Raw genomic sequence first — 21,094 nt, 5'->3', positions numbered from 1 at the left:
TTCAAACATAAGACATTGGTTTAGCATCCAAGCAATCTACCTATTGACCAACAAGGCTTATTCTATAAAGCATGCAGCTAAATTACAATCCACTTTTGAACCAAAGTTAAGAATAGAAAGTGTTGTAAGAAATTTAAACTTTGTGTAAGCAAATGCATAAAAAAACACACCACATACCTTCATCAGAACATATAACTTGCTCTTCACCATTAGACAACAAACTAATAGATCCTTTGGTTGCAGGCACAATGAAACTGTGTTTACGACTATCAGTTGTCACTGATATAGCTTTGAAAGCACTGTCTAAAAATGCAAAACTACCTAGACTCCCTGAGAGCATAATCTGAAAATCAGTCAATGAAAGGGTTTGATTCTCAGGCTGGTATTTGGTAGGGGGATATTTTCTAGATCTGAGCTCCAGCTCGCTAGTGTAATGTTTACTGGGCTCTAGCCCAGTGTGGTCCACATACCTTAGAGCCTCCAAGCTTCTACCTTTCTGCTTTGTGTATGGCTTTGGCTGGTAAGCAATGTCTATGGATTTTTGGCCAAGTGTTGTAGGACATTTAGTTTTTCGCCCGAAACGATCCAAACTTCTTGTGTGTGTAGATGTATCTAGTGGGTATGGTGACTGAATCAATTTGTTTCTGTCTGATGACAAACCTGGTTGGGCAGTGAAGCTAAATGAAGTTGGTGAGAATCCTTTCTCAAGGTCAACAGCTGGAAGAATAGAGTAGAGGTGAGTATTTGGGCCTCTGCAGGTTCTGATTAGGCCATTACTCTGCCCTTCCCGACAGGCCTCTTCACATTTTTTCTCATACTTCTCCAAATTTCCCAGAGTCCTAGCACAATCTCCTCCTGCATCAAAACTTTTCCTGGACAGAGTAGGAGATTCCTTGATCATACTTATCTCTTTGTGTTTTATCAGATGGCAATCATAAAACCTCGGGGCCTTTTCCAGAGGACGCATCAAAGCGCCCAGCACACACATGTTGAGTGAAATGCCCCCCAAGATGAACATGCTGCCTCGCCAGCCATAGTAGTCGACAATCCAGTTTATAAAGGGGGCCATGAAAAAGGCGCCAGCACCAAGTCCTGAACTAGCTATCCCCATGGCTATTGAACGTTTTGTTGTGAAGTACATGGCCACCATAGAAACAGAAGGGAGGTAACAGCACCCAGCACCAAAACCTGTTGAAAAAATAAATTTCATAATGACAAGAACAGTTGGTACTGAATAAAAAATCAAGAAAGGAACAAGAATATCAAGGTTTGTATTGTTTTGAGTTAAAATTAATTTTATCAAACAGGCTTTTATTCTTAATTATAGAAATCTAATTATTATCTAAAAAAAAGCTATAGAGAATAGATAACTTCTTACCTGCAATGATGCCAATAGTAACAATTAAAACATAGACGTTCACAGCAAAGTAGCTGATGAAAAAGCCAATGCACATGACAATGCTTCCCATAATTACCACAGCCTGGTTTCCGAACCTCTTACTCAAGGCACCAGGAACTGGACCTGAAACCAAGAGATCAAATGATGGTTAATTTTAGTTTTATTTATAACATAGAAGTAAGAAAAGTGAGAAGAGATATGTGGAGGTGAAACTGGTTACAGTCAATTTGAATATTGGACATATTACTAGTGATAGAAAACAAAATCAGATAATCATTTTGAAAAATATTATGAAAAATATTATTTCTTTTTAGACTTCAAATGAGAAATGAAGAGAGGTGGGGAGAAAGAATCTAGTGTCAGGAAATGTACAAAGTCTACACTACTAAAGGTTTAGGGGCAGAGGAGAGAGATGTGAGAGCAGTGCAGAGAATAAGTCACCTTGATATTGTTACGAATCTCACTATCCAGGCTCTCTGCAAACTGCACCATACACCACCAACTTAAAGAACTTGGCAGCTGGACCAACGTCTGTTAGGTTCAGACCTTGCTGGTATCTCTCGACTTGCATATGTCTCTCAACGGCTTCGTCAGGTTTCAATGGGTCCTCATTATCACCACCAGGGCTTCCCTCACTGAGCTTAGCATCTGGACGAACGTCTGTATGGTCCAAGCCTCGCTGGTAGCTTTCATCATGTAAACGTCCCTCAGCAACAGGCTTGTAGGCAGAATCAGCGTTCTCTTGATCTGTTTTGCTGTTTGAGGTGCTCATATCAGGTAAAGCTTCAGCACAAGATTCGTTCGAACTATGGGCAGCTTCCATTGTCTCTTCATCTGTCTCTTTCGGCTCCACAGATCTGTACTCCCTGTTTTCAGATTGACAGGCAGTACCACATTCATCAGCATTGCCGTTGTCACTGCATATTTCTTCAAAGCTTTGGGTGGCTAGTAGTTCATTGTTTAACGATGGTGCAGCTCCTTTATCTTTCAAGTCTCTTTGGTCGTACAGGGTTTCTTCCACCACGTCCATCGTTTTCACCACGGGGCTCGTCACTTCCTTCACTGAGGTATACATCTTTTCAAGCTTGGTACAGGTCTCTTCGTTGGACTTCTTCCATGTCGTATTCATAGCCCGCAACTCTTCCTTCCAGTCATCTAGCTGTTGGTGCAAGAACTCTCTTAAAGTTGGTGCGACTTCAAACAGATATGTGTCTGGATCTTCCTCTTCTTCAACTATACATTCTCGGAGGCGTGCTTGTAAGGTTTCTTTATTTCCGCTCGTTTTCAGATCTCGATCACGGAGTTCTTCCTTCAGTTCTCTAAATTCAAGTTCGTACAGCAGTTTCTGACGAGCCATAGTAGATCCGATCCAATCCGATTCCGATCCGATCCCACTTCTGACACCAGTGTTACGAATCTCACTATCCAGGCTCTCTGCAAACTGCACCATACACCACCAACTTAAAGAACTTGACAAGTCAGGGCTCCAAAATAATGTAAAGGTTTAATGTCCATAAATAACAGCCAATACTGTACAATTGGCAGCACGTAGAACAGTACAAATAGCTCTGCGATAACAAATATCTCTCCGATAACACCGTTTCGCCGTATCAAGTCTTGCACTGGCCTCTCCGTCTCGTTCCGGGCTTGCACTGGGTTCAACAGTTCAGGACTGACTTCACACACTTGGGTTCGTTGTGTCGGACTCGATCACAGACCAAGATCAAGACGCCGTTAGTCTCAACTGTACTTGATAGTACTCCACACTGAACCGTCGTAATGCTCCGTACAGAACCACACCGCTGAACTGTGCTGTAGTCGACCGTGTTCTGAACTCTTGTCGTGAACCTCCTTTCTGAACCGTCTTGACTGCAACACCTCCGCTCCTTGTATAGGGTCCCTACAGGCCTTCTAGAACCGGACAGAACGCCGCTCGACGTTTCTAGGTGGTCAGATGACTACAACTCTCGTGACGCTCCTGAGCTCTGTTCACGATGACGATCCTACTCGAACCTTCATGTGGATACCCGTCTCGGCTGACCGTCGTAACTCATCACGGTTGACCGCTCGTCTAGCGCTGGCCATGGGCGATTTGCGTCGGCTGACTACACACACACCATTACCCCTCTCTGTGCCACCACCAAGTTTATAACAATATACAAGTCAATTTGATACTTGTTTAATGCTATAACATCCTAAGTCTAGAAGTATTTAAAGTAACAAAATGAATCCATTTTAAATACAGTACTTCATAAAATATAAAAAAAACTGGCTTTGAGTAAGACATAAATAGTGAGGAGGAAAGTGATGGGGAGAGCCAATAATAACTAGCTCACTAATAACAGCAAAACTCACAGACCTAGGACTTCTTTGACCATTAGAATTAAAGCCATACTAGATCTAGTCAAGAAGACAGAAATACACTCATGTTTACTCTTAATTCCTTGATGTTTTTACCCACTCAGCACTAATGTAGTCTTTTATTTAACATTTGCCAAACATGTAGGTCGCAGCTGGGGATGCATAGTCATGGGAAATACTGCATTCCTCATTAATCTTTGTACTAAAAAACAAGCATTATTATTATTATTCATATCTTTACCAAGAGGCCCATACAAGACACTGGCCCCAAAACACCCCAATACAAAGAAATCTATATTGAGAGCTCCTTGATTTGGAAACCACTGCGCAGTTCATCTCATATATTGGTTAAGTCAGCCGTTAACCTCTTTGTATGGAGAGTCAAATCTCCACTTTTTGACTCCACCAGCCCTAACTGGAACAATTAAGGTTCATGGACAAATCAATTCAAGTAGGGTGGGGCGTAATGTGACAACTGACATCGCAGAGCAAAACCCTCTAAAAAAGCCTTGCTGATAAAAAAAACAAACACTGTTGACCTGGTGAAGTAACTGATAGTGACACTTCATAACTCATGGCTAAAAGTACTGGCCTTGATGCATGTAAGAGTGCACTCTACAATAAAACACTTGCTATTAAAACATCTGCATGACAAGTACTGCTCAACTCTCAGACTGAGGCCAACAGATTGAACAAGATTTATCAAGGACAACATTATTAGCAGCCCAGGAAAGCTAACACACATCTGAAACATTCTGGTAAAGTGCAGACCTTGCAACTATGACTGTACAAACTAACACATTGACAAATGGGATACAATGGAGCAGACATGCTTTTGTATGTGAGAATAAACTAATAGGAAATTATTGCAATGTTTTAAAAAAGTTTTTTAAATTCGTTTGCTTTAAATAGTTTTGTGCTAGCAAAGAAAAAAATGATTTTTCATTTGCTTTGATAGAATGGACTTACATTGTACTATGCAATACAAACTAAAAAATTCATTTATAGAGATTTTATTAACATGGAGAGTTTGAGTTTTGAGTTTAGGCACATCAGCACAATTTAGGCCATGTCGTGCCCTTAACATGGAGAGGAAAAGTTTAGAAACTGATGATAATAATAATAATTTAACAATTGTAATAATTTAATTTATAGAGAGCATGATAACAAAATTTCTACAATGGAATTTTTGTAAGATATAGAAAATGAATATCTATATCATTCCACCCTCCCCAATATGATTTCAAAACTTTTTGTTGAATGGTATGGCTTTCGAGTGCTTTTTAAAATTTTAAGCATTTACCAAACAAAAAGTGCATTATTATTATGTGTAGATGGAGAAACAAAGGGTTAACTGACACTAGATCCAAATTTTAAAAAGCCACTTGCCTATTCCAAACATGACAGCCACAGCTAATGACACTATCCAGCTGGTCAGCCCCTTTCCAGAGTCGAAGTAGTCCAGCCAAGCCACATAGATGACACTGAGAGCGTACATGGTTCCCACCACAAACATATGGATCAAGAAAGAGCATGTGACTATCACCCAGCCCCAGCCTCCATCAGGGATATACACTTCAGCCTTTGTCATTCTGAAAACATACACCAAATAATAAATATATATATTTCAAAAGAAATCCATATACAATACCTATAATAAACAGATATAATAACTGTCTGAATAAGACGAAAAAATCTCTGACTAGTTTGATAGTGTGAAACAAAGCATTTTGTATTTTACCTCTAACTCTATGAAGACTTCACTAAAATGTTTTCTGAATAGATTCTATTGAAAGTAACCAAGAGTTTACCTCTAAGAATCTGGGCAGTAATCTTTTTGTCAGAGTGCCTAGCTCAATGATTAAGAATTAGCCTTGTCTTTATTTGCACAAAGGCCATGTACCCAATTTAAAAAGTTGCACTCACACACAAATCTCCAACAGAGTTCATACTCTACAGCTTGTCCCAGCTGTCCTCCAGTCATTAAGCTCATAACATGAAATACTACCATTACAAAGTAAGCAATGGGAGGACCACACTAAGGCAAGGGCAGGTCTATCTAGGGAAGAGATTATAATACTGGCAGAGAGAAATGTAAAGAGACAGTGAACAGATCAAGTGTGGTGCCCCAATGGGACAGGTGAAAGTGACTACTAATGATAATGACAAAACAAAAACATAAGTGCAACACATCAGTGACAGACCTAGTCACCTGCCTGATTACAGTTTAAAGCACTTCTCTGTTGGGTTTAACTCTCTCTCTCTCTCTCTATATATATATATATATATACATTCACAATTGTTGAAGAAGCTCAAATGAGTATTTCTGGTCAAACAGCTATTAATACAGCAAATCACACGGCGCCCGATAATAACAACTAGTAGCAGCCTGGAATGCACCTAACCTACCTTTTACGTTTCATAAAAATAAACACATATGTTGAGACTACAATAACCACATAGAGATATCTATCAATGTTTTGGTCATTAAGTGGGCACTAGTCTTTATACTTTTTGTTTTGTGCACAAATTCAAAACGAGGCATGCTCAAATGAAGTGTCAAAAAAAGTTCAAGTAAACTTCACACATCGAAGACTATTAAAAAAAAAAAAAAAGAAAGGAAAAAAAAACGAATGAAGAAAAAATGCTATGAAACTTTCCGCAGACGTCCAAAAACGCATAATTTCTTTAATGTTTCTTTATCTAGATCTAAATGTGATAGTGATAAATTACCCCACCTTTTTCTTCTTGGCACCCCACCCGCACAGTGTTTAGAGGCCTACTCCCTACTAAGTTACCTACTTCAGCATGCCCGCATCAGGCTAACAGAAGATAAAGGGTCGCTTTTACTAAATGAGAAGTCACAAAGTGATTACATTTTTATCTTTAATGTATTTTTGAGCTGTAGAAATGCATTCTCCCATTGTTTATATTACACACTTCTTTATAAATTAAAAAAAAAACAAGAAAATTTTTTTATTTTAAATTCTCATAAAAAAACGGCTTACCTAAGGAAAAGAACTTTAAATATATAGAAAAAAAAATTAAATACATAAAGAAATATTGTAAGATTTATTTCCCTCTTACGATATCAAAACATATTAATTACTACTATTTATTATCGAATTGGTTGATTTTTTCTTTGTTGATTCGTGTTTTGTTAAGGACTATGACTAATTATGCAAATTTTCAACATGCTCCGAGAACGGGAAGTGGGAGAAATAACGTCCTCAACATGTGTACCAGACAGACAGACGGACAGAGAGAGTTGATAGAAGCTTTGTAAAAAGTGCTGGTCAACTAAAGAGAGTGTGAGACGAATCTAAACTGAAGTGAAGCACTGGTAGCGCACGCAATGGTAGTGGCCTTGTCACACGTCAACAGAACAACGGTAAGGCGCTCGGTAGAAAGTCAACCGTTCTGACGTAAGACGGGCAGAATGGCCTAAGCTAAGACCTACTAACATGTCTTCTGCGGAAGAACATTTTGAGTAGACCTTGTTGCCTGCTTCTCCCTAATATGGCCAGTCTGTAAGACAGATGCTTTCTTTACAAGAACAAACTCGTGAATTTCACTCCAATATTTTAGTACAAACTGTAATACAAACTGTAGCACAAACTGAACAAACTGTAGTACAAACTGTAGCACGAACTGAACAAACTATAGTACAAACTGAACAAACTGTAGCACAAACTGAACAAACTGTAGAACAGACTGTAGTACAAACTGTAGCACAAACTGAACAAACTGTAGAACGAACTGAACAAACTGTAGAACGAACTGAACAAACTGTAGAACAAACTGTAGCACAAACTGTAGCATGAACTGAACAAACTGTAGAACGAACTGAACAAACTGTAGCACGAACTGAACAAACTGTAGAACGAACTGAACAAACTGTAGCACGAACAGAACAAACTATAGTACAAATTGAACAAACTGTAGCACAAACTGAACAAACTGTAGCACAAATTGAACAAACTATAGTACAAACTGAACAAACTGTAGCACAAACTGAACAAACTGTAGAACAGACTGTAGTACAAACTGTAGCACGAACTGAACAAACTGTAGAACGAACTGAACAAACTGTAGCACGAACAGAACAAACTATAGTACAAATTGAACAAACTGTAGCACAAACTGAACAAACTTTTGCACAAACTGAACAAACTTTTGCACAAACTGAACAAACTATAGTATAAACTGAGCAAACTGTAGTTCTTCAGCAGTGCTTTCGTTGAAAACATCGTAAATGTATATTGACAGTAAAACGATGGGATGTTTCTGACATGGTAGAAAACTTACTCGACCTGATATTTTAAAATAGGGCACAAAAAAGGAGTTCTAGTGTGTACACACTAACGTGTCGAAAGAAATACGTTAGACAAATTAGTTGAGAACCACTGAAATATACTATCACATACTGATATAATAAATAGCCCACAATTCTTAGTGGTCTACAAGTGCAAGGGAAAGCGTGCGCGTGCATGATCGCGAGCAGTACCACTGCGTGATGATTAGCGGGCTGTGTCTGATAGACCAAATGATCATTTCCTGGTGAAGTCACTAACACAAGTTCAATTAAATCTTGTCTATCTAGCAGTGTTTTCAAGGTCGACAAACTAGCGTGTCATAGAGGAAAACCTTAACAAAAAAAAAAAAAAAAAACGCATACCATAGTACACAAGAGTACATTGACTACACATCATTCTGACGGCAAGACCTAGAGTCTTACTATTTCATAGTCTAACATTCGTTGGTGTTAGATGGTGATAGAACAAGTTTGTTTATTTTCTCGGTTTGTAAATGCAAAGGGGAACAACGGAGATGGAATACCCGTGGACATTATTTTTCATTCACATGATTCACTATAAAAACACAAAAATCTTGACCATTGTTAGATTCCCGAATTTTTGCTGTGTCATCCTCGATTGATTTATTTTATATAAAAATAAAAGATACATCCGGTGGATGAATGCAGATAATTAATAATAACTCAAGAAGAATTCCGCTACCAATATATATTTACCAGTTTGTGTAGCTAATATAAATTTAATATTCCACGAAATAGTTCATGCATAGAGGGACAAAAAATTGTGCATTTTGCCAAACCAACAAAGTCGAATTGCAAGAAATTCTTTGGACCGAGTATGATTGTAGCTTACAAGACGAAAAGTCCACTTTTGAAAATAGATCTAACTTAGTTGAGTACCGAATGTAATCAGCTGGTCACAGTTTGTCCCCTTAAGTCGTTGTGAAACAGGCACAGAATGTATCCCCAATGATCTAGAAACAGTAATGTTCACATTATCCATTGAAATACAATAACCATTCCCAAGTCACACTTGATCGTTGGACAGTAGACGGCTATTTATGTAGAACCAAAGAAAGGTGAAGTCTGACCTCAACGAATCCATTACCCAAGCTTATTAGTAAGCAGCCCACGTACCAAACAGTGGGACACTATATATTGTCATCAGTTATGGGCAGCATTCAGGCATGGTAAGTAAAGGTCCCGACTTTTGACCCTATTAACCTACATTAAAATGTTTTGTCTTGGAGATATTATAAATTAAATGCGCAAAAAAGTTAAAGAAAAAAAAAGGGGGGGGGGGGAGAATTTATAAAAATAAATATTCAAGTTGTTGAAATGCTAGTACTGCCAATGTTCTTATTTATGCAATTGTGAGAAAACTGATCCCTTGGCTAGTAGTAAAGTATATCAGGCAAGCTGCCACTCTTTGAGATCTACAAAAACAAAAACGCCTTTGGCAAGAGATTTTCTTTTGAAGGTGCTCCACCCAGCGGCAATGGCTGCTGTTAACACTAGCTTCTTATTGGAAGTAGCCCAGCCATTGTAAACTTCGTGTAAATCGAAATTGTTCAACTAACAAGTGCAACAAAACCCATTAATAGGAGAATTGAGAATTACAGCTCAGAAGCATAAACACGGCTAGAAGAAGAATCTGCGCTAACCAGTCCGCTGAATGTAAACTTCAATGCTCCAGTTCAATGTCTTATCACAAAACACACATTTATAGTTCGTAAACAGTTTTATTGTACAAATATTGGACATTGCTTTTAAACACATATTTCTGTTATAATTGCATTTCCCTCTAAGACAAGTAGCCAGTCCGAAACAAGTGCATCTAATGGCCTTTTGGTTTGGTTCTAGCTCAGTGGAGTCAACAACGATAAATACACACATGGGATGCTCAACAAAATTGTGTAAAATGTTTATACATTTAAAATTCTGTAAGCCAACACAACTTTGATTATTGCTTCCAACACCTCCTGTGTGCCCTCATTATTCAGGGCCCCGGGTCGCAATACTACGCTACTGACGCAAACGAAGTAAAAAGTGCAGTACAATTTAAATACAGACCTTCATGTCTGCTTACCAGAACAAGTGACAATAATACATAGCACAAGTGTGTCGTTAGGGAAGGAAGCAATACTCCTCCACAAACACACACACATGAAAACAGCACATATAAGCCATACCGTTTTTTTTTTTTGTCGACCAACGTCAGATTGGTCTGTTGTCAATTGTTCTGTAGAGGTCTAGGTGTCAGCCGTGGAGACACGAGGTTCTCGTTTCATGTCACACATGTTCTCAATGCTGATCTAGCGTGCACTTTTGGCTAATCGTCTACCCTAAACAGCAACATACTGACTACGCTAAGAGACGTAAAAGCCGCGAGTCAAACCTTTCTACATGTAAATCATTTTTTGGAGAAGAGGGTTGGAAGGAGTGTTATTTACTTTATAAGAGATACAGATTAAAATGTATTCACATACCTGTCTTAAAAATATTTTAAAAAAAAGATTCAACTAAGCCACTGTCTACTCCCTCACACACACATACAACACACCACATGTTTGCAAAGATATTGACTTCTAGATCTACCCAGCCTAGGAACAAACTTGACACAATAGAAGTTTTCCTAGTCAATTGTGAACTCTTGCAATCAATACACAGAGATCTTTACTTTTGTTTTCTTTTTTTTTTTTTTTAACTATGTTAACCCGCGGAACGTGAAAATGTGGAGGGATAGGGTTACGCAAACAGTCACACCACCCCTACGACGAAAATCAAGGTACAGATGATGATGATAAATGGACATCGTCTAGTTAAAACAGCATCTTTTGATAAAACTTAACAATAAAAACCTTTCAAATATTAACAGAAAGTCTCGGGTTCGAATGTTACTACGGAACACGTGGAAACTTAAAAGTGGGTCTCACTCTGAAGTAAACGTTTTTTGTTTTTGTTTGGTTTTCTTGACACTATCAATCTATAATGTGTTCCACAGAGCAAGCCCTGTTTCTTTAGTCTCTAACAAGCAAGCAAATAAAAGATAACACGCTAGGATACAAATTTGGGTTTTTAGCACATCGGCACAATTTAGGCCATGTCGTGCAAATAATTTAGTCAAACAGCACTGTAGTACATCAGTATATCAACACCCTTAAATGAACATCAGTCTACACATAGTTTCCCCACAATACTTGATAATATTCAATCTTGAATTTTTTAACTTAGCTTAGGACAACATCTATCTACGTAAAACTAACTACTTTTTAAATTAGTGCCCCCCCCCCCCCCCCCACAATGGGAAAAGCCGCTATCAGTTTTTTCTAGTCTGTCCATCCGTCAGTCATCATCATCAAACTCCATTAGAGTGAGGGCTTGAGAGGCTCAAATCCTCTCTTGCAAAAGCCCTGGACAGAAACCCTGCTGTCTTGCGTAGTGCATAAATGTCGCCATACAGGTCGAGAATTTGGGGTTTCCCAGACCTGTCGAGACGGAGATCAGCAAGTCTGGGGCAATCAAACAGAATATGAGGCACGGTTTCCTCTTCTTCTCCGCAGCGGGGGCACCGTGAATCAAAATTTGGCCATAGCCGCGAGAAATATGAGCCAACAGGACAGTGGCACTGTGCTACAATAGCTTGCTCAGGCCTGGACAGCCTCCACCACGGGAAAGTGCGGTCAGGGCGTCTCATGCGCTCCCAGACTCCACGGGCTTTTTGCACTTGTCCCAGCACTAAAACCACCTTTTCCATTTCTGTTTTTTGTATTATAGCCAGGGCTTGATGAAAGCTTACAGCCTGATCAGTAGGTAGAATTTGCCCTCCCTGGTGGGCCAAAGAGTCTGCAATTGTGTTGCCAGTCACACCTATGTGACTCGGTACACACTGCATTATTACAGGGGTGCCATAGCGTTGTTTAATGTTATGTGAAGCCATAATGACAGTGTTGATATTGGGGGGCCATGGTCCGGGGCTTTGCAAAGCCTGTAGTACAGATTTTGAGTCAGTGACCACAACAATCTGTGTTGCCCTCAAATGTCCCTCGCCGAGTTGAGAGTCAATGACTTTTAAGGCTTCACAGACTGCCATGGTCTCCGCATCAAATACTACCACATGGTCCCTTGAGGGAGAGCTGGAAAGGTTGCCCGAGAATGCCAGTCCCGAGCGTGAACAGAGAATAGACCGTCTTGGAGGTGTTTATTTCTAGCCTCCATTTTTGTGTGTATGAGCAGAGCGTATGGAGATCTTCTTGTAACACTTTTTGTATAGAGGTTGCGCTCCTTCCGGATTTCCAAAGGACAATATCATCAGCATATAGCAGCTTTTGGCATTTTAGCTGAGCCGGTAGGTCATTTATGAAGGCCGTGAAAAGGGCGCATGACAGGACGGAGTCCTGAGGGAGGCCGTGCTCGAGGGTCATTTCCCCTGAGACTTCTCCGTACATCCTTGTTCTTATTGTACGCTCTTGTAGGAAGTCTCTAATCCAGTAATATATCCGTCCCCGCACCCCCACGGCTCTTATCTTATGAAGCAAACCAGGCCACCATACTTTATCATATGCCTGTTTTAAGTCAATGAAGACTGCGTATGTGCTTTCGGTCCTTTGGAATCCATCTGCTACGCTCTGCACAAAGATGTTGACTTGGTCTATAGCGGACATTCCAGCCATGAAACCAGCCTGTTCTGGAGCTATAAGACGGGCACTCTCAAGGTACCAAACCAGACGCTCATTTACCATTTTTTCAGCCATCTTTCCCACACAAGATGTGAGTGAGATGGGCCTGTAGCCCTCAGCAGTGGAAGCATCTTTTCCCTTTTTTTGGTATAGGAATAATGGTGGCACGTTTCCAGGCCCTGGGCAGATGACCATCTGCCCTGGGCAGATGACCATCTGCCCAGGTTCTATTTACGAATGCCAAGAGCACGGCCCTTCCTTTCCCCCCTACATGCTTAAGCATTTCGGGGGTGATACCATCCGGCCCGGGAGCTTTTTTAAGCTGGCATTTCCTTATGGCAGCATTAACATCCACACACTCTTTGTGGAGCAGGTTAGTTATTTCAAGTGTCTTTGGAATAAGTCCTCGGACGTTACATTGAAGGACTTTGAAAGTTTTAGCATCAGATTTGGAAATTAGAGGATCATGTTGCTTTATATTTCCACCTAAATTAGTGTGGGGGATACTTACTTTCTCAGTATGAGGTGTTGGTGTTGGGTTAATTTTTTCTGAGACTTTTGGTTTTTTAATTGTAGTGTTTGTTTGGGGGGAAAAGGATGTTATCAGGGTTTGTGTGTTGGGAAGAACGGTAGCTCTTTTTCACAACGTGGCCCGTTCTCCCTATGTACCAACGTTGCGAGGCGATTAGTAGCACATTTTTCGATGCCAGGCCTAATGCCCTTTACCTGGCCAGCGGAGCCTGTTAGGGTCTGCTCAGACCCGCTTTTCTTTGTAATTTTACTCGACATTGGTATGGGTTCCTCCAAGGGGAGGAGATTTGGGTTGCCCCTTAGAGCGAGCAGTGAAAAACAGTCCAGACATGAACATTGAATTATGAATCGATCGAAAGATCAGTTAATTCAACCACTCGCTCGTATGGGCAGGGTTTAATCCACGAAAGTGGAGTGAGGCAGGAGGCCTTTTTTTAAAGCCACTAGTTTATGGCCCGCAAATTTTGATGGCTTGACCCTCCACTAGTCTCCAGGGCGGCGGCTGATCAGTTCAGCATTAGCTAAAGCCCCGACAGACACAAATCCCTACACCAGACGAGCGTGCAGGGGTTAAGTCGATCAGAGCTTAGCATTACCCAGACCTCACCAACAGAACTCTGCACCAGGAGAGCATGAGAGCCTGCTAGGAAAGTTGGGGCTCCCGCAACGTTAGCCTTTTTCAGACCACCCTGAGAGCAAAGGGTGGACTTACTCCAGTTACCATCAGTCATCAGTCACGTTTAGATTTTAAAAAAAAACACATAAAAAAACTCAAAAACTATGGAAAATTTATAATATTCGCATCTAGCAAAGTTTAGATTCAACAACTATTTTTTTTATTTGTTTTTCCAACTGCTTTTGCCACTAAGCTATCATTTGAAAAATAATAACATACAAGTAAAGGAGATAACTTTATAAATACAGTTTAGTCATTCGTCAAAATAATTATATAAATGCATTATTTGTGTTTTGTTGTTTATTAGTTACTACAGAAAATGTTTTTTTTATATGAGATTTAATAGGCAGTGGTTCACATACGCTGTGCTGTGACTTTCACAGTGATTGTAAATACATGAGAAGTAATAAAGGCCCTTGTCCAAAGGTTAAAAAAAATTCTAAATGCCAGGCATGAGAGATATGCCATTTGCCTATAGGAAGGGACCCATTATTGATAATTTAATTGCACACATTTTTCCATGGCGTGGACTAAGAGAGAGTCATTAGTACTGCCAAAATGTATTGAGTCTCACAAATAACCTTTTTTCCCAATGAGAATTCTTGCTTGCACACTATTAAAAGTCACCAAATGTAGAAGCAAAATCTAATATGTCCCTTGACTTTCATTGTAGGGGTCCTTTGACCCAATCCATCAAATTTTCCTGGTCGCAGTTGTTCATAGCAGGATATCAAGAGAGAGGCCAGTCAATTCTTTTATGTTGTGCAGCCGGCTCTTCTTTGGATGGCCCTTTCTTCATGCTTCTTCCACTGTAGCCTACCTTGAAGGGTGAGTTTTGACAGTGAGTCCTGTCTTACAATAAGACTGAACCAGCTCAGCTTTCATCTCTTACCAGCATTGCCAACCAGACTGGGGACTTGTAAAAGTACAAACTCACTTCTTTTTCCTTTATCTGATACCCATCATTTTTTTGTAGCCTTTACTATCAAAAGTTTTAATTCTTTAAGACTCAGCATTCAGTGTCCAATTTCACAAAATACAGAAGAATACAGTTTAAACTAACTAAGCTAACATTCTAAATAAAAACTTTGCATCAGCATTCTCAGCCCCAAGAGACAAAGACATATTACATAAATTGAACCAAATGGAAAACATAGGAGATATATTTTTCAAAGGCATTTGACAAAGCTCACAACCATAGCTTGCTGGTCAGTGAAACTTCAAACTTCATTTAAGCTTAAGTTTAATTACTTCCACTTCTGAAGCTATCTAGATTATGTGTAAAACTTTATTTATGTACTGTTGTACTGTTTTACTGCTATTTAACCATGGTCTTTGTCTTTTTTTTTGCAGCCTTGGACTCCACAAGTGTTTGTTAACCCTGATATAATTGTTTATGAAAGCATGTATGTGTGAATGTGGGCTTGCTTTAGGCTTCTTCTATTGCATGAACCTGAACACTTGTTGCAGAATTAGAATACTCAAAATGCTATTTTTTATGTAGTACTAGTAAGAAAAAAAATTGATTTTTAGAATGTCATTGCAAATAAAATAAATTGATTAGATATAAATACAAAAATAATTGATTTTTATTGCTTGTTTAATTATTAGTGTTAGAATTTGTCAACATGTAACTGTCCTCTTTTGCTGCATTGATACACGATCCAAATGTACACATGATTGATGTAATTTAGTAAAATGTACAAAATCTTTGCTTTACTTTGGAATGGCGTTTACCAGCTAGTTTTTTTTTAATGCAATTTTGCTGGCCAGCAATCTTACATCCACAATTATAGGTTTACCAGAATTGTACTATTAATCTGGACTGTTATAAATTTTTGGTCCTTTGTACCTGGTTGCTTTAGTATTATGCCTGTGCTGATGTGACCTTAGCCTGGTGATGCATTTTGATGTGCATTATATTATCTTATAAAATGTTATTATGTTATCTCAATACTCCTGTTTAGCTTTATAAAGATTCTGACACATCACATGACCAATATTTGCATAATTTTACAGATCCTATAAAAGCCATTGAATTGAAATGACTGCTTTTTTAAGAAATAAAAGAGTGAAGCTAATTTAATGTTTGTTAGATCAAATGTCAATACAAAAGATTTGTCAATTGTGTGAACTACAAATGTAAAAACTAGAGCATGAACAATATATGAAAAAAAACATGAACAGGATTATAGGTCTACCTACCTTTTTAGAGTATTCAGTTCATCTTTTCCACTTCATTATAAAATATTCTCAACTTGTTCATTTCTGAAATGTTATATCCAGGAAAACCCCAAAATAAATGGCTCATCAACTGCAGCAAACAAAAAAAAAAAAAAAAAAGCAGTCTTAGTCTTAGTTTTAGGAAAAAAGAGTAAGTATTGTAAGATGTATTGTGCGTTGTCCATATTATTAAAAATCAAAAGCATTTTGTGTGAAAGAGAAAGTGAGTGATTTTAAAATATTTTTGTTGTTTTATTGTCAATTTGTTTGAGGAAAAGGGGTGAGGAGTAAATTTAGGTCAATTTGTCATGTTGTAACACTAATTCTGTAACAAGGCTGTTATTGCCAGAAGGCCAAATGGATGTAAGCACTCCACTGCCTATAAAATACTTTTCAATTAGCCTACTCTTACAACCTATTTAACTCCTGGCCTTCATGTGTAGCTTAGATATTGGGTCAGGCAAAACTGAGAACAGTGACAGCAGATGGGCAAAGGTGCCAAAGACCAAAACGCTGCAGACTACATCAGCATCGGCTTGCAGCCCAAGGCGCTACACAATGGCAGACCCTGCAATGCGGCAGACCCTGCAATGCATCTGACCCTGAACATTATAGATTAGCTAGTTCCATATCTTTAGACCAAACAGCTGTGTGTAGATGGAAAACTGATGTGTATATATGACAACATTCTGAAGCACTGTAATTAAGTTATTCATGCCTTCAGTGGTAGACTAAATCTAGATCTTGATAACTAGATCTATATAGATCTAGATGTAGTAGACTTAACTTAGGCTACGTCTTAGGACAGAGAGGCTGTCTGAGCCTCTGCCACACTGACTCAGTGACAGCCTGGACAAATTCATCATGATTAAATTTTAAAAAATAAAAATAATATTAAATTTGTAAAATTGTAACGCTTATATGGCCTGTAAACATCATATCAACTAGATCTATGTCGTCTGGTAAAATGTTTGTACAATAATGTTATTTTATTTCTCAGACACCCAATCTCGGAACAAGCAGAATTTAGGCATTCAAATAGCTGAAATTTTGGACAAATGCCACAACCACTATTATTTCTTTTAGATTTAGATCCTAGTAAATAAGTACTGACAACATAATAATTATATATATATATTAATAATATTATAATATTAATAATAATAATATATTATAATATTAATTTATTAGGTAGAATCTACAATTCTACATTTAACATTATAATTATTCAATTATTCATTCTAATTCTAGAATCTAAATGATAGAACAGAACAGTTTCAACAATACTTCAACAGTGGCACTGCCTGACAGTCAACAGACAGATAGATTTAGATCTAGATTATGTGGATCTAGATTTAAGACCAGGGCCAGTCCTAACAATTGCAGGGCCCTCTGCGAAACTGATTGCGCGGGGCCTAGTCTGGGTGGGAATAAGGGTAATAAGTGAAAATTTAAGATTTTGTATTAGAAAAAAAATTAGCCTTTAATTTTTTTTTATTCTTAACTAAGAACAAAATTGCGATCTAATTAACTTTAATTACGAACCGTGCTACCTATGGCATATATTTATATGCTAGTGGCTTTAAAAGTAAATAAAGATTGTGACTTCCGATTAAGGTGAAAATTCGCCTGATTATTACATTTTATTAAATGAAAGCTGACAATGCCTTTTTTTCTTTTTTTGCGCATAGAATTGGCGTTTTCTGCAATGAATGACACCCTCAAATGACTATTTTGACTATTTTTCAGGAGATTTTTAAAAATTCAGGAGATTTCCATGACTTTTTTGTATATATTCTGCAATTTAATAATTACACATAGAATTAACGCGGGGCCTGTGAAAGCGCGGGGCCCATTGCGACCGCATAGGTTGCACTTGCAGTGGCCTAAGACCGGCCCTGTTTAAGACTTATTCATTAAGATTAATTGATTAATTATTTAATAGAATCATTATTAGATAAAATTAGATTCATTCATAATTTGATCAGTATTATTTAATTTACATCTGATCTATCTATAGTCTATAGTTATCTAATCTAGTAATTTAATTTTAAATTTACGAAAATACAGTTGATGAGTTAGTTGAGTTAGTCAGTACTCAGTAACTTGACTCACACTAACAAGTTAAACAAGTAACATTATCTGTCTATGATTACACTTACACTACTTACACTTACACTCACAGTGACAGTGTCATAACACTCAGTCTCAGAATAACAGTGAGTGAGTAACACTACACTAACAGTAACAGTTAACAGTTATAACAGTATTGTACAAAAAAAAAAACTCTAAGTTTCTTAGAGTATCTTCTAAATTTATATCTTATCTTATCTTATATAATACAGACGTTACTTCAAAAAAGAAGATGATTACGTCCTACGCGTCATGCATTTAGTCATGCATATTAACCAATGACTTAAATTCTGCCAAGTCACTGGTTTTCCTGGCTAGCTCAGGCAACCCATTCCATGCTCTAATAGCACTATGAAAGAAGGAGTGTTTGTACAAATTTGTCCTAGCATATGGGACGAGGAATGTGCCTTTATCTTTGTGTCTTTCAGAGTATTTTATTAAATTTTGTTTTTGTATTTGAAGATTATGGTTCAGTGTTTTATGTATGATTGCTACTTTACTTTTGAGCCTTCTGTCCTGAAGGCTTTCTAAATTTAGTGATTTTACTAAAGGTGTTACTCTAGTCAAATGTGAATATTCGTTTGTTATGAATCTCACTGCTCTATTTTGTGTCTGTTCCAGTTTTTTAATGTTTTCTTGAGTTGAGGGGTCCCAAACGGAGGATGCATATTCTATTATTGGCCTAACCAAAGTTAAATAACATTTTAGTTTTATGTTCTTATTTGATTTATAGAAATTTCTTTTAATAAATCCTAATGCTTTGTTTGATTTTTTTGTAGTTTCATCAATATGTGGATTCCATGACAGTTTTTCATTTATTCTAACACCTAGGTATTTTGCGTTTTTAGTCTGTGTTACTGGTTTGCCATGAATAAGATAAGTGGAATTAATTTGTTTTAGTTTTTTGTTACTCTTAACAACTAACATTTTTCTGGGTGGAAAGACATGCTCCAATTTGATTCCCATTTCTGTAATTCATCTAATTCTCTTTGTAAAATATCTGTGTCCTGTGTTGTTTTTATTGTTCTATATATTATGCAATCGTCTGCAAATAATCTGACTTTTGTTCCTGAGGTAATGCGATTTGGTAAATCATTTATGTAAATTAAAAATAGTAGTGGACCCAAGACTGTTCCTTGAGGTACACCTGAGTTTACTGTTATCGGTGTTGATTTAGAGCCATTTATTATTACAGTTTGTTCTCTCCCTATCAGAAAATCTTTAATCCACTGATGCAGTGAACCATTAATGCCGAAATATTTTAATTTTTTAAGCAAACTATGGTGGTGAACTTTGTCAAAAGCCTTAGAAAAATCTAGTAAGATAGCATCTATTTGTTCACTATTATCTAAACCTTTTGAAAAATCATCAATTAGTCCTATTAGTTGTGTTTCACATGATCTATATTTCCTAAAGCCATGTTGGTATGGTGTGAGGACATTATGTTTGTCTAAGTGGTTTATGATGTTGCTACATATTATGTGTTCTAGGATTTTACATGTGATGCTGGTAAGTGATACTGGTCTGTAGTTTCCTGGGTCAGATTTTTCTCCTTTTTTAAATAGGGGGGTGACATTAGCTTCCTTCCAGTCCTTTGGTACTCTGCCCTGGTTAAGTGAAGCCTGAAAGAGTATTTTGAACACTGGGGCTAGCTCATTACTTAGTTCTTTGAGTAATCTAGCTGGAATACCATCAGGTCCAGAAGCTTTATTTGGTTTGGTGTTGGCTAATAGTTTTTGAATTCCATTTTCTTGTACTACTATATCTTCTATGTTGTTTACTTGGTTCAAATTCAGTAATATGTCTTTGTCTCCTGGGGCTGAGAATGCTGATGCAAAGTATTTGTTTAGGATGTTTGCTTTAGTTTCATTATCATTATGTATTATGTTATGTTCGTCTTTTAATGGCGCTATGCCTGTTGTTTCCATTTTCTTAGAATTAATGTATGGCCATAGGTTTTTGTTGTTATCTTTAGATATTACATTGTTTATGTATTCACTCTGCAGCTGTCTGCTTACTTTTTGGGTTAAGTGTTTAATTTTTATATACTTTTTGTAAACTCTTTCTGCATTAGTTTCTTTAAATTTTCTATATAGGTTTTCCTTCTGTTTACAAAGTTTCTTTAGTCTATTATCTAGACAGATGTATTCTATAAGATCTACTTACAGGAGAACTAAGCCTACTAGATCTAGATCTATGACTACTATGAGTGTTTAGTGTTAGCAGATGTCAAAAGATAATCACTTGTCACCCATGTTTTGTTTTGTTTTTTACTGCTTGGGCCTAGAATAGGTCATGGAGGGGGGGAATACACGGTATGTGTGGTAACTCGAACGTACGAATCAAATAATTAGAGCAATTGAACTATATCTACATATAGTCTATCATCTATGCATATTCTAATTATAAGTTACGAAAAATTATCATCATGTATGGCATAGAGCTTAGATCTAGATTCTACATTTATTGGAAGAAAAAATATTTTAAATCTCCATGTTAAAAGAAATATTTAAATGAATAAGATTAAGTCATAAAGGAAATTCTTACTTTTTAATTTGATGTGTTATTTGTCCAGATAATGCAAAACAAAAGTTTAAATATTTATTTATTTTTATAATGAGAATTAACTCTCTATAAAGTAGAAACATATTGCTAAACTATTTTTAAAAAGAAACAACATAATTTTAAAATTATGATATTTTTAGTGAAGTTGACGTTTGCATTCATACCTAAAGTTAAATAAATTAATCATAACCCGATTGCGAATTTACCTGAAA

General features: G+C 37.5%; 1 protein-coding gene across 8 annotated transcripts in view; it reads right to left on the bottom strand.

Annotated features, from left to right (window-relative positions):
- The window catches only part of LOC106069337 (uncharacterized), a 40,673-nt gene that overhangs the window by 5,971 nt on the left and 13,608 nt on the right, over positions 1-21,094 (bottom strand). For 3 of the 8 annotated variants that reach the window (XM_056038201.1, XM_056038203.1, XM_056038202.1), the window contains 4 exons: positions 16,167-16,275; positions 5,150-5,352; positions 1,379-1,522; positions 178-1,188 (listed from right to left, as the gene is read on the bottom strand). In XM_056038201.1, the coding sequence (XP_055894176.1) occupies positions 178-1,188; positions 1,379-1,522; positions 5,150-5,351 (1,357 nt within the window). In that variant the 5' untranslated portion in view covers position 5,352; positions 16,167-16,275. Of the gene's footprint in view, positions 1-177; positions 1,189-1,378; positions 1,523-5,149; positions 5,353-5,686; positions 5,985-8,792; positions 8,919-8,975; positions 9,179-10,564; positions 10,585-16,166; positions 16,276-20,483; positions 20,630-21,094 lie in introns of those variants that run through there. The other 5 variants (XM_013228974.2, XM_013228977.2, XM_056038204.1 and 2 more) reach the window with 5 other exon arrangements.

The sequence above is a fragment of the Biomphalaria glabrata genome, chromosome 8, assembly GCF_947242115.1.
Source record: "Biomphalaria glabrata chromosome 8, xgBioGlab47.1, whole genome shotgun sequence".
NCBI lineage: Eukaryota > Metazoa > Mollusca > Gastropoda > Planorbidae > Biomphalaria > Biomphalaria glabrata.
The sequence above is the reverse complement of the archived record's forward strand: the minus strand, read 5'-3'. Positions and strand labels throughout refer to the sequence as shown.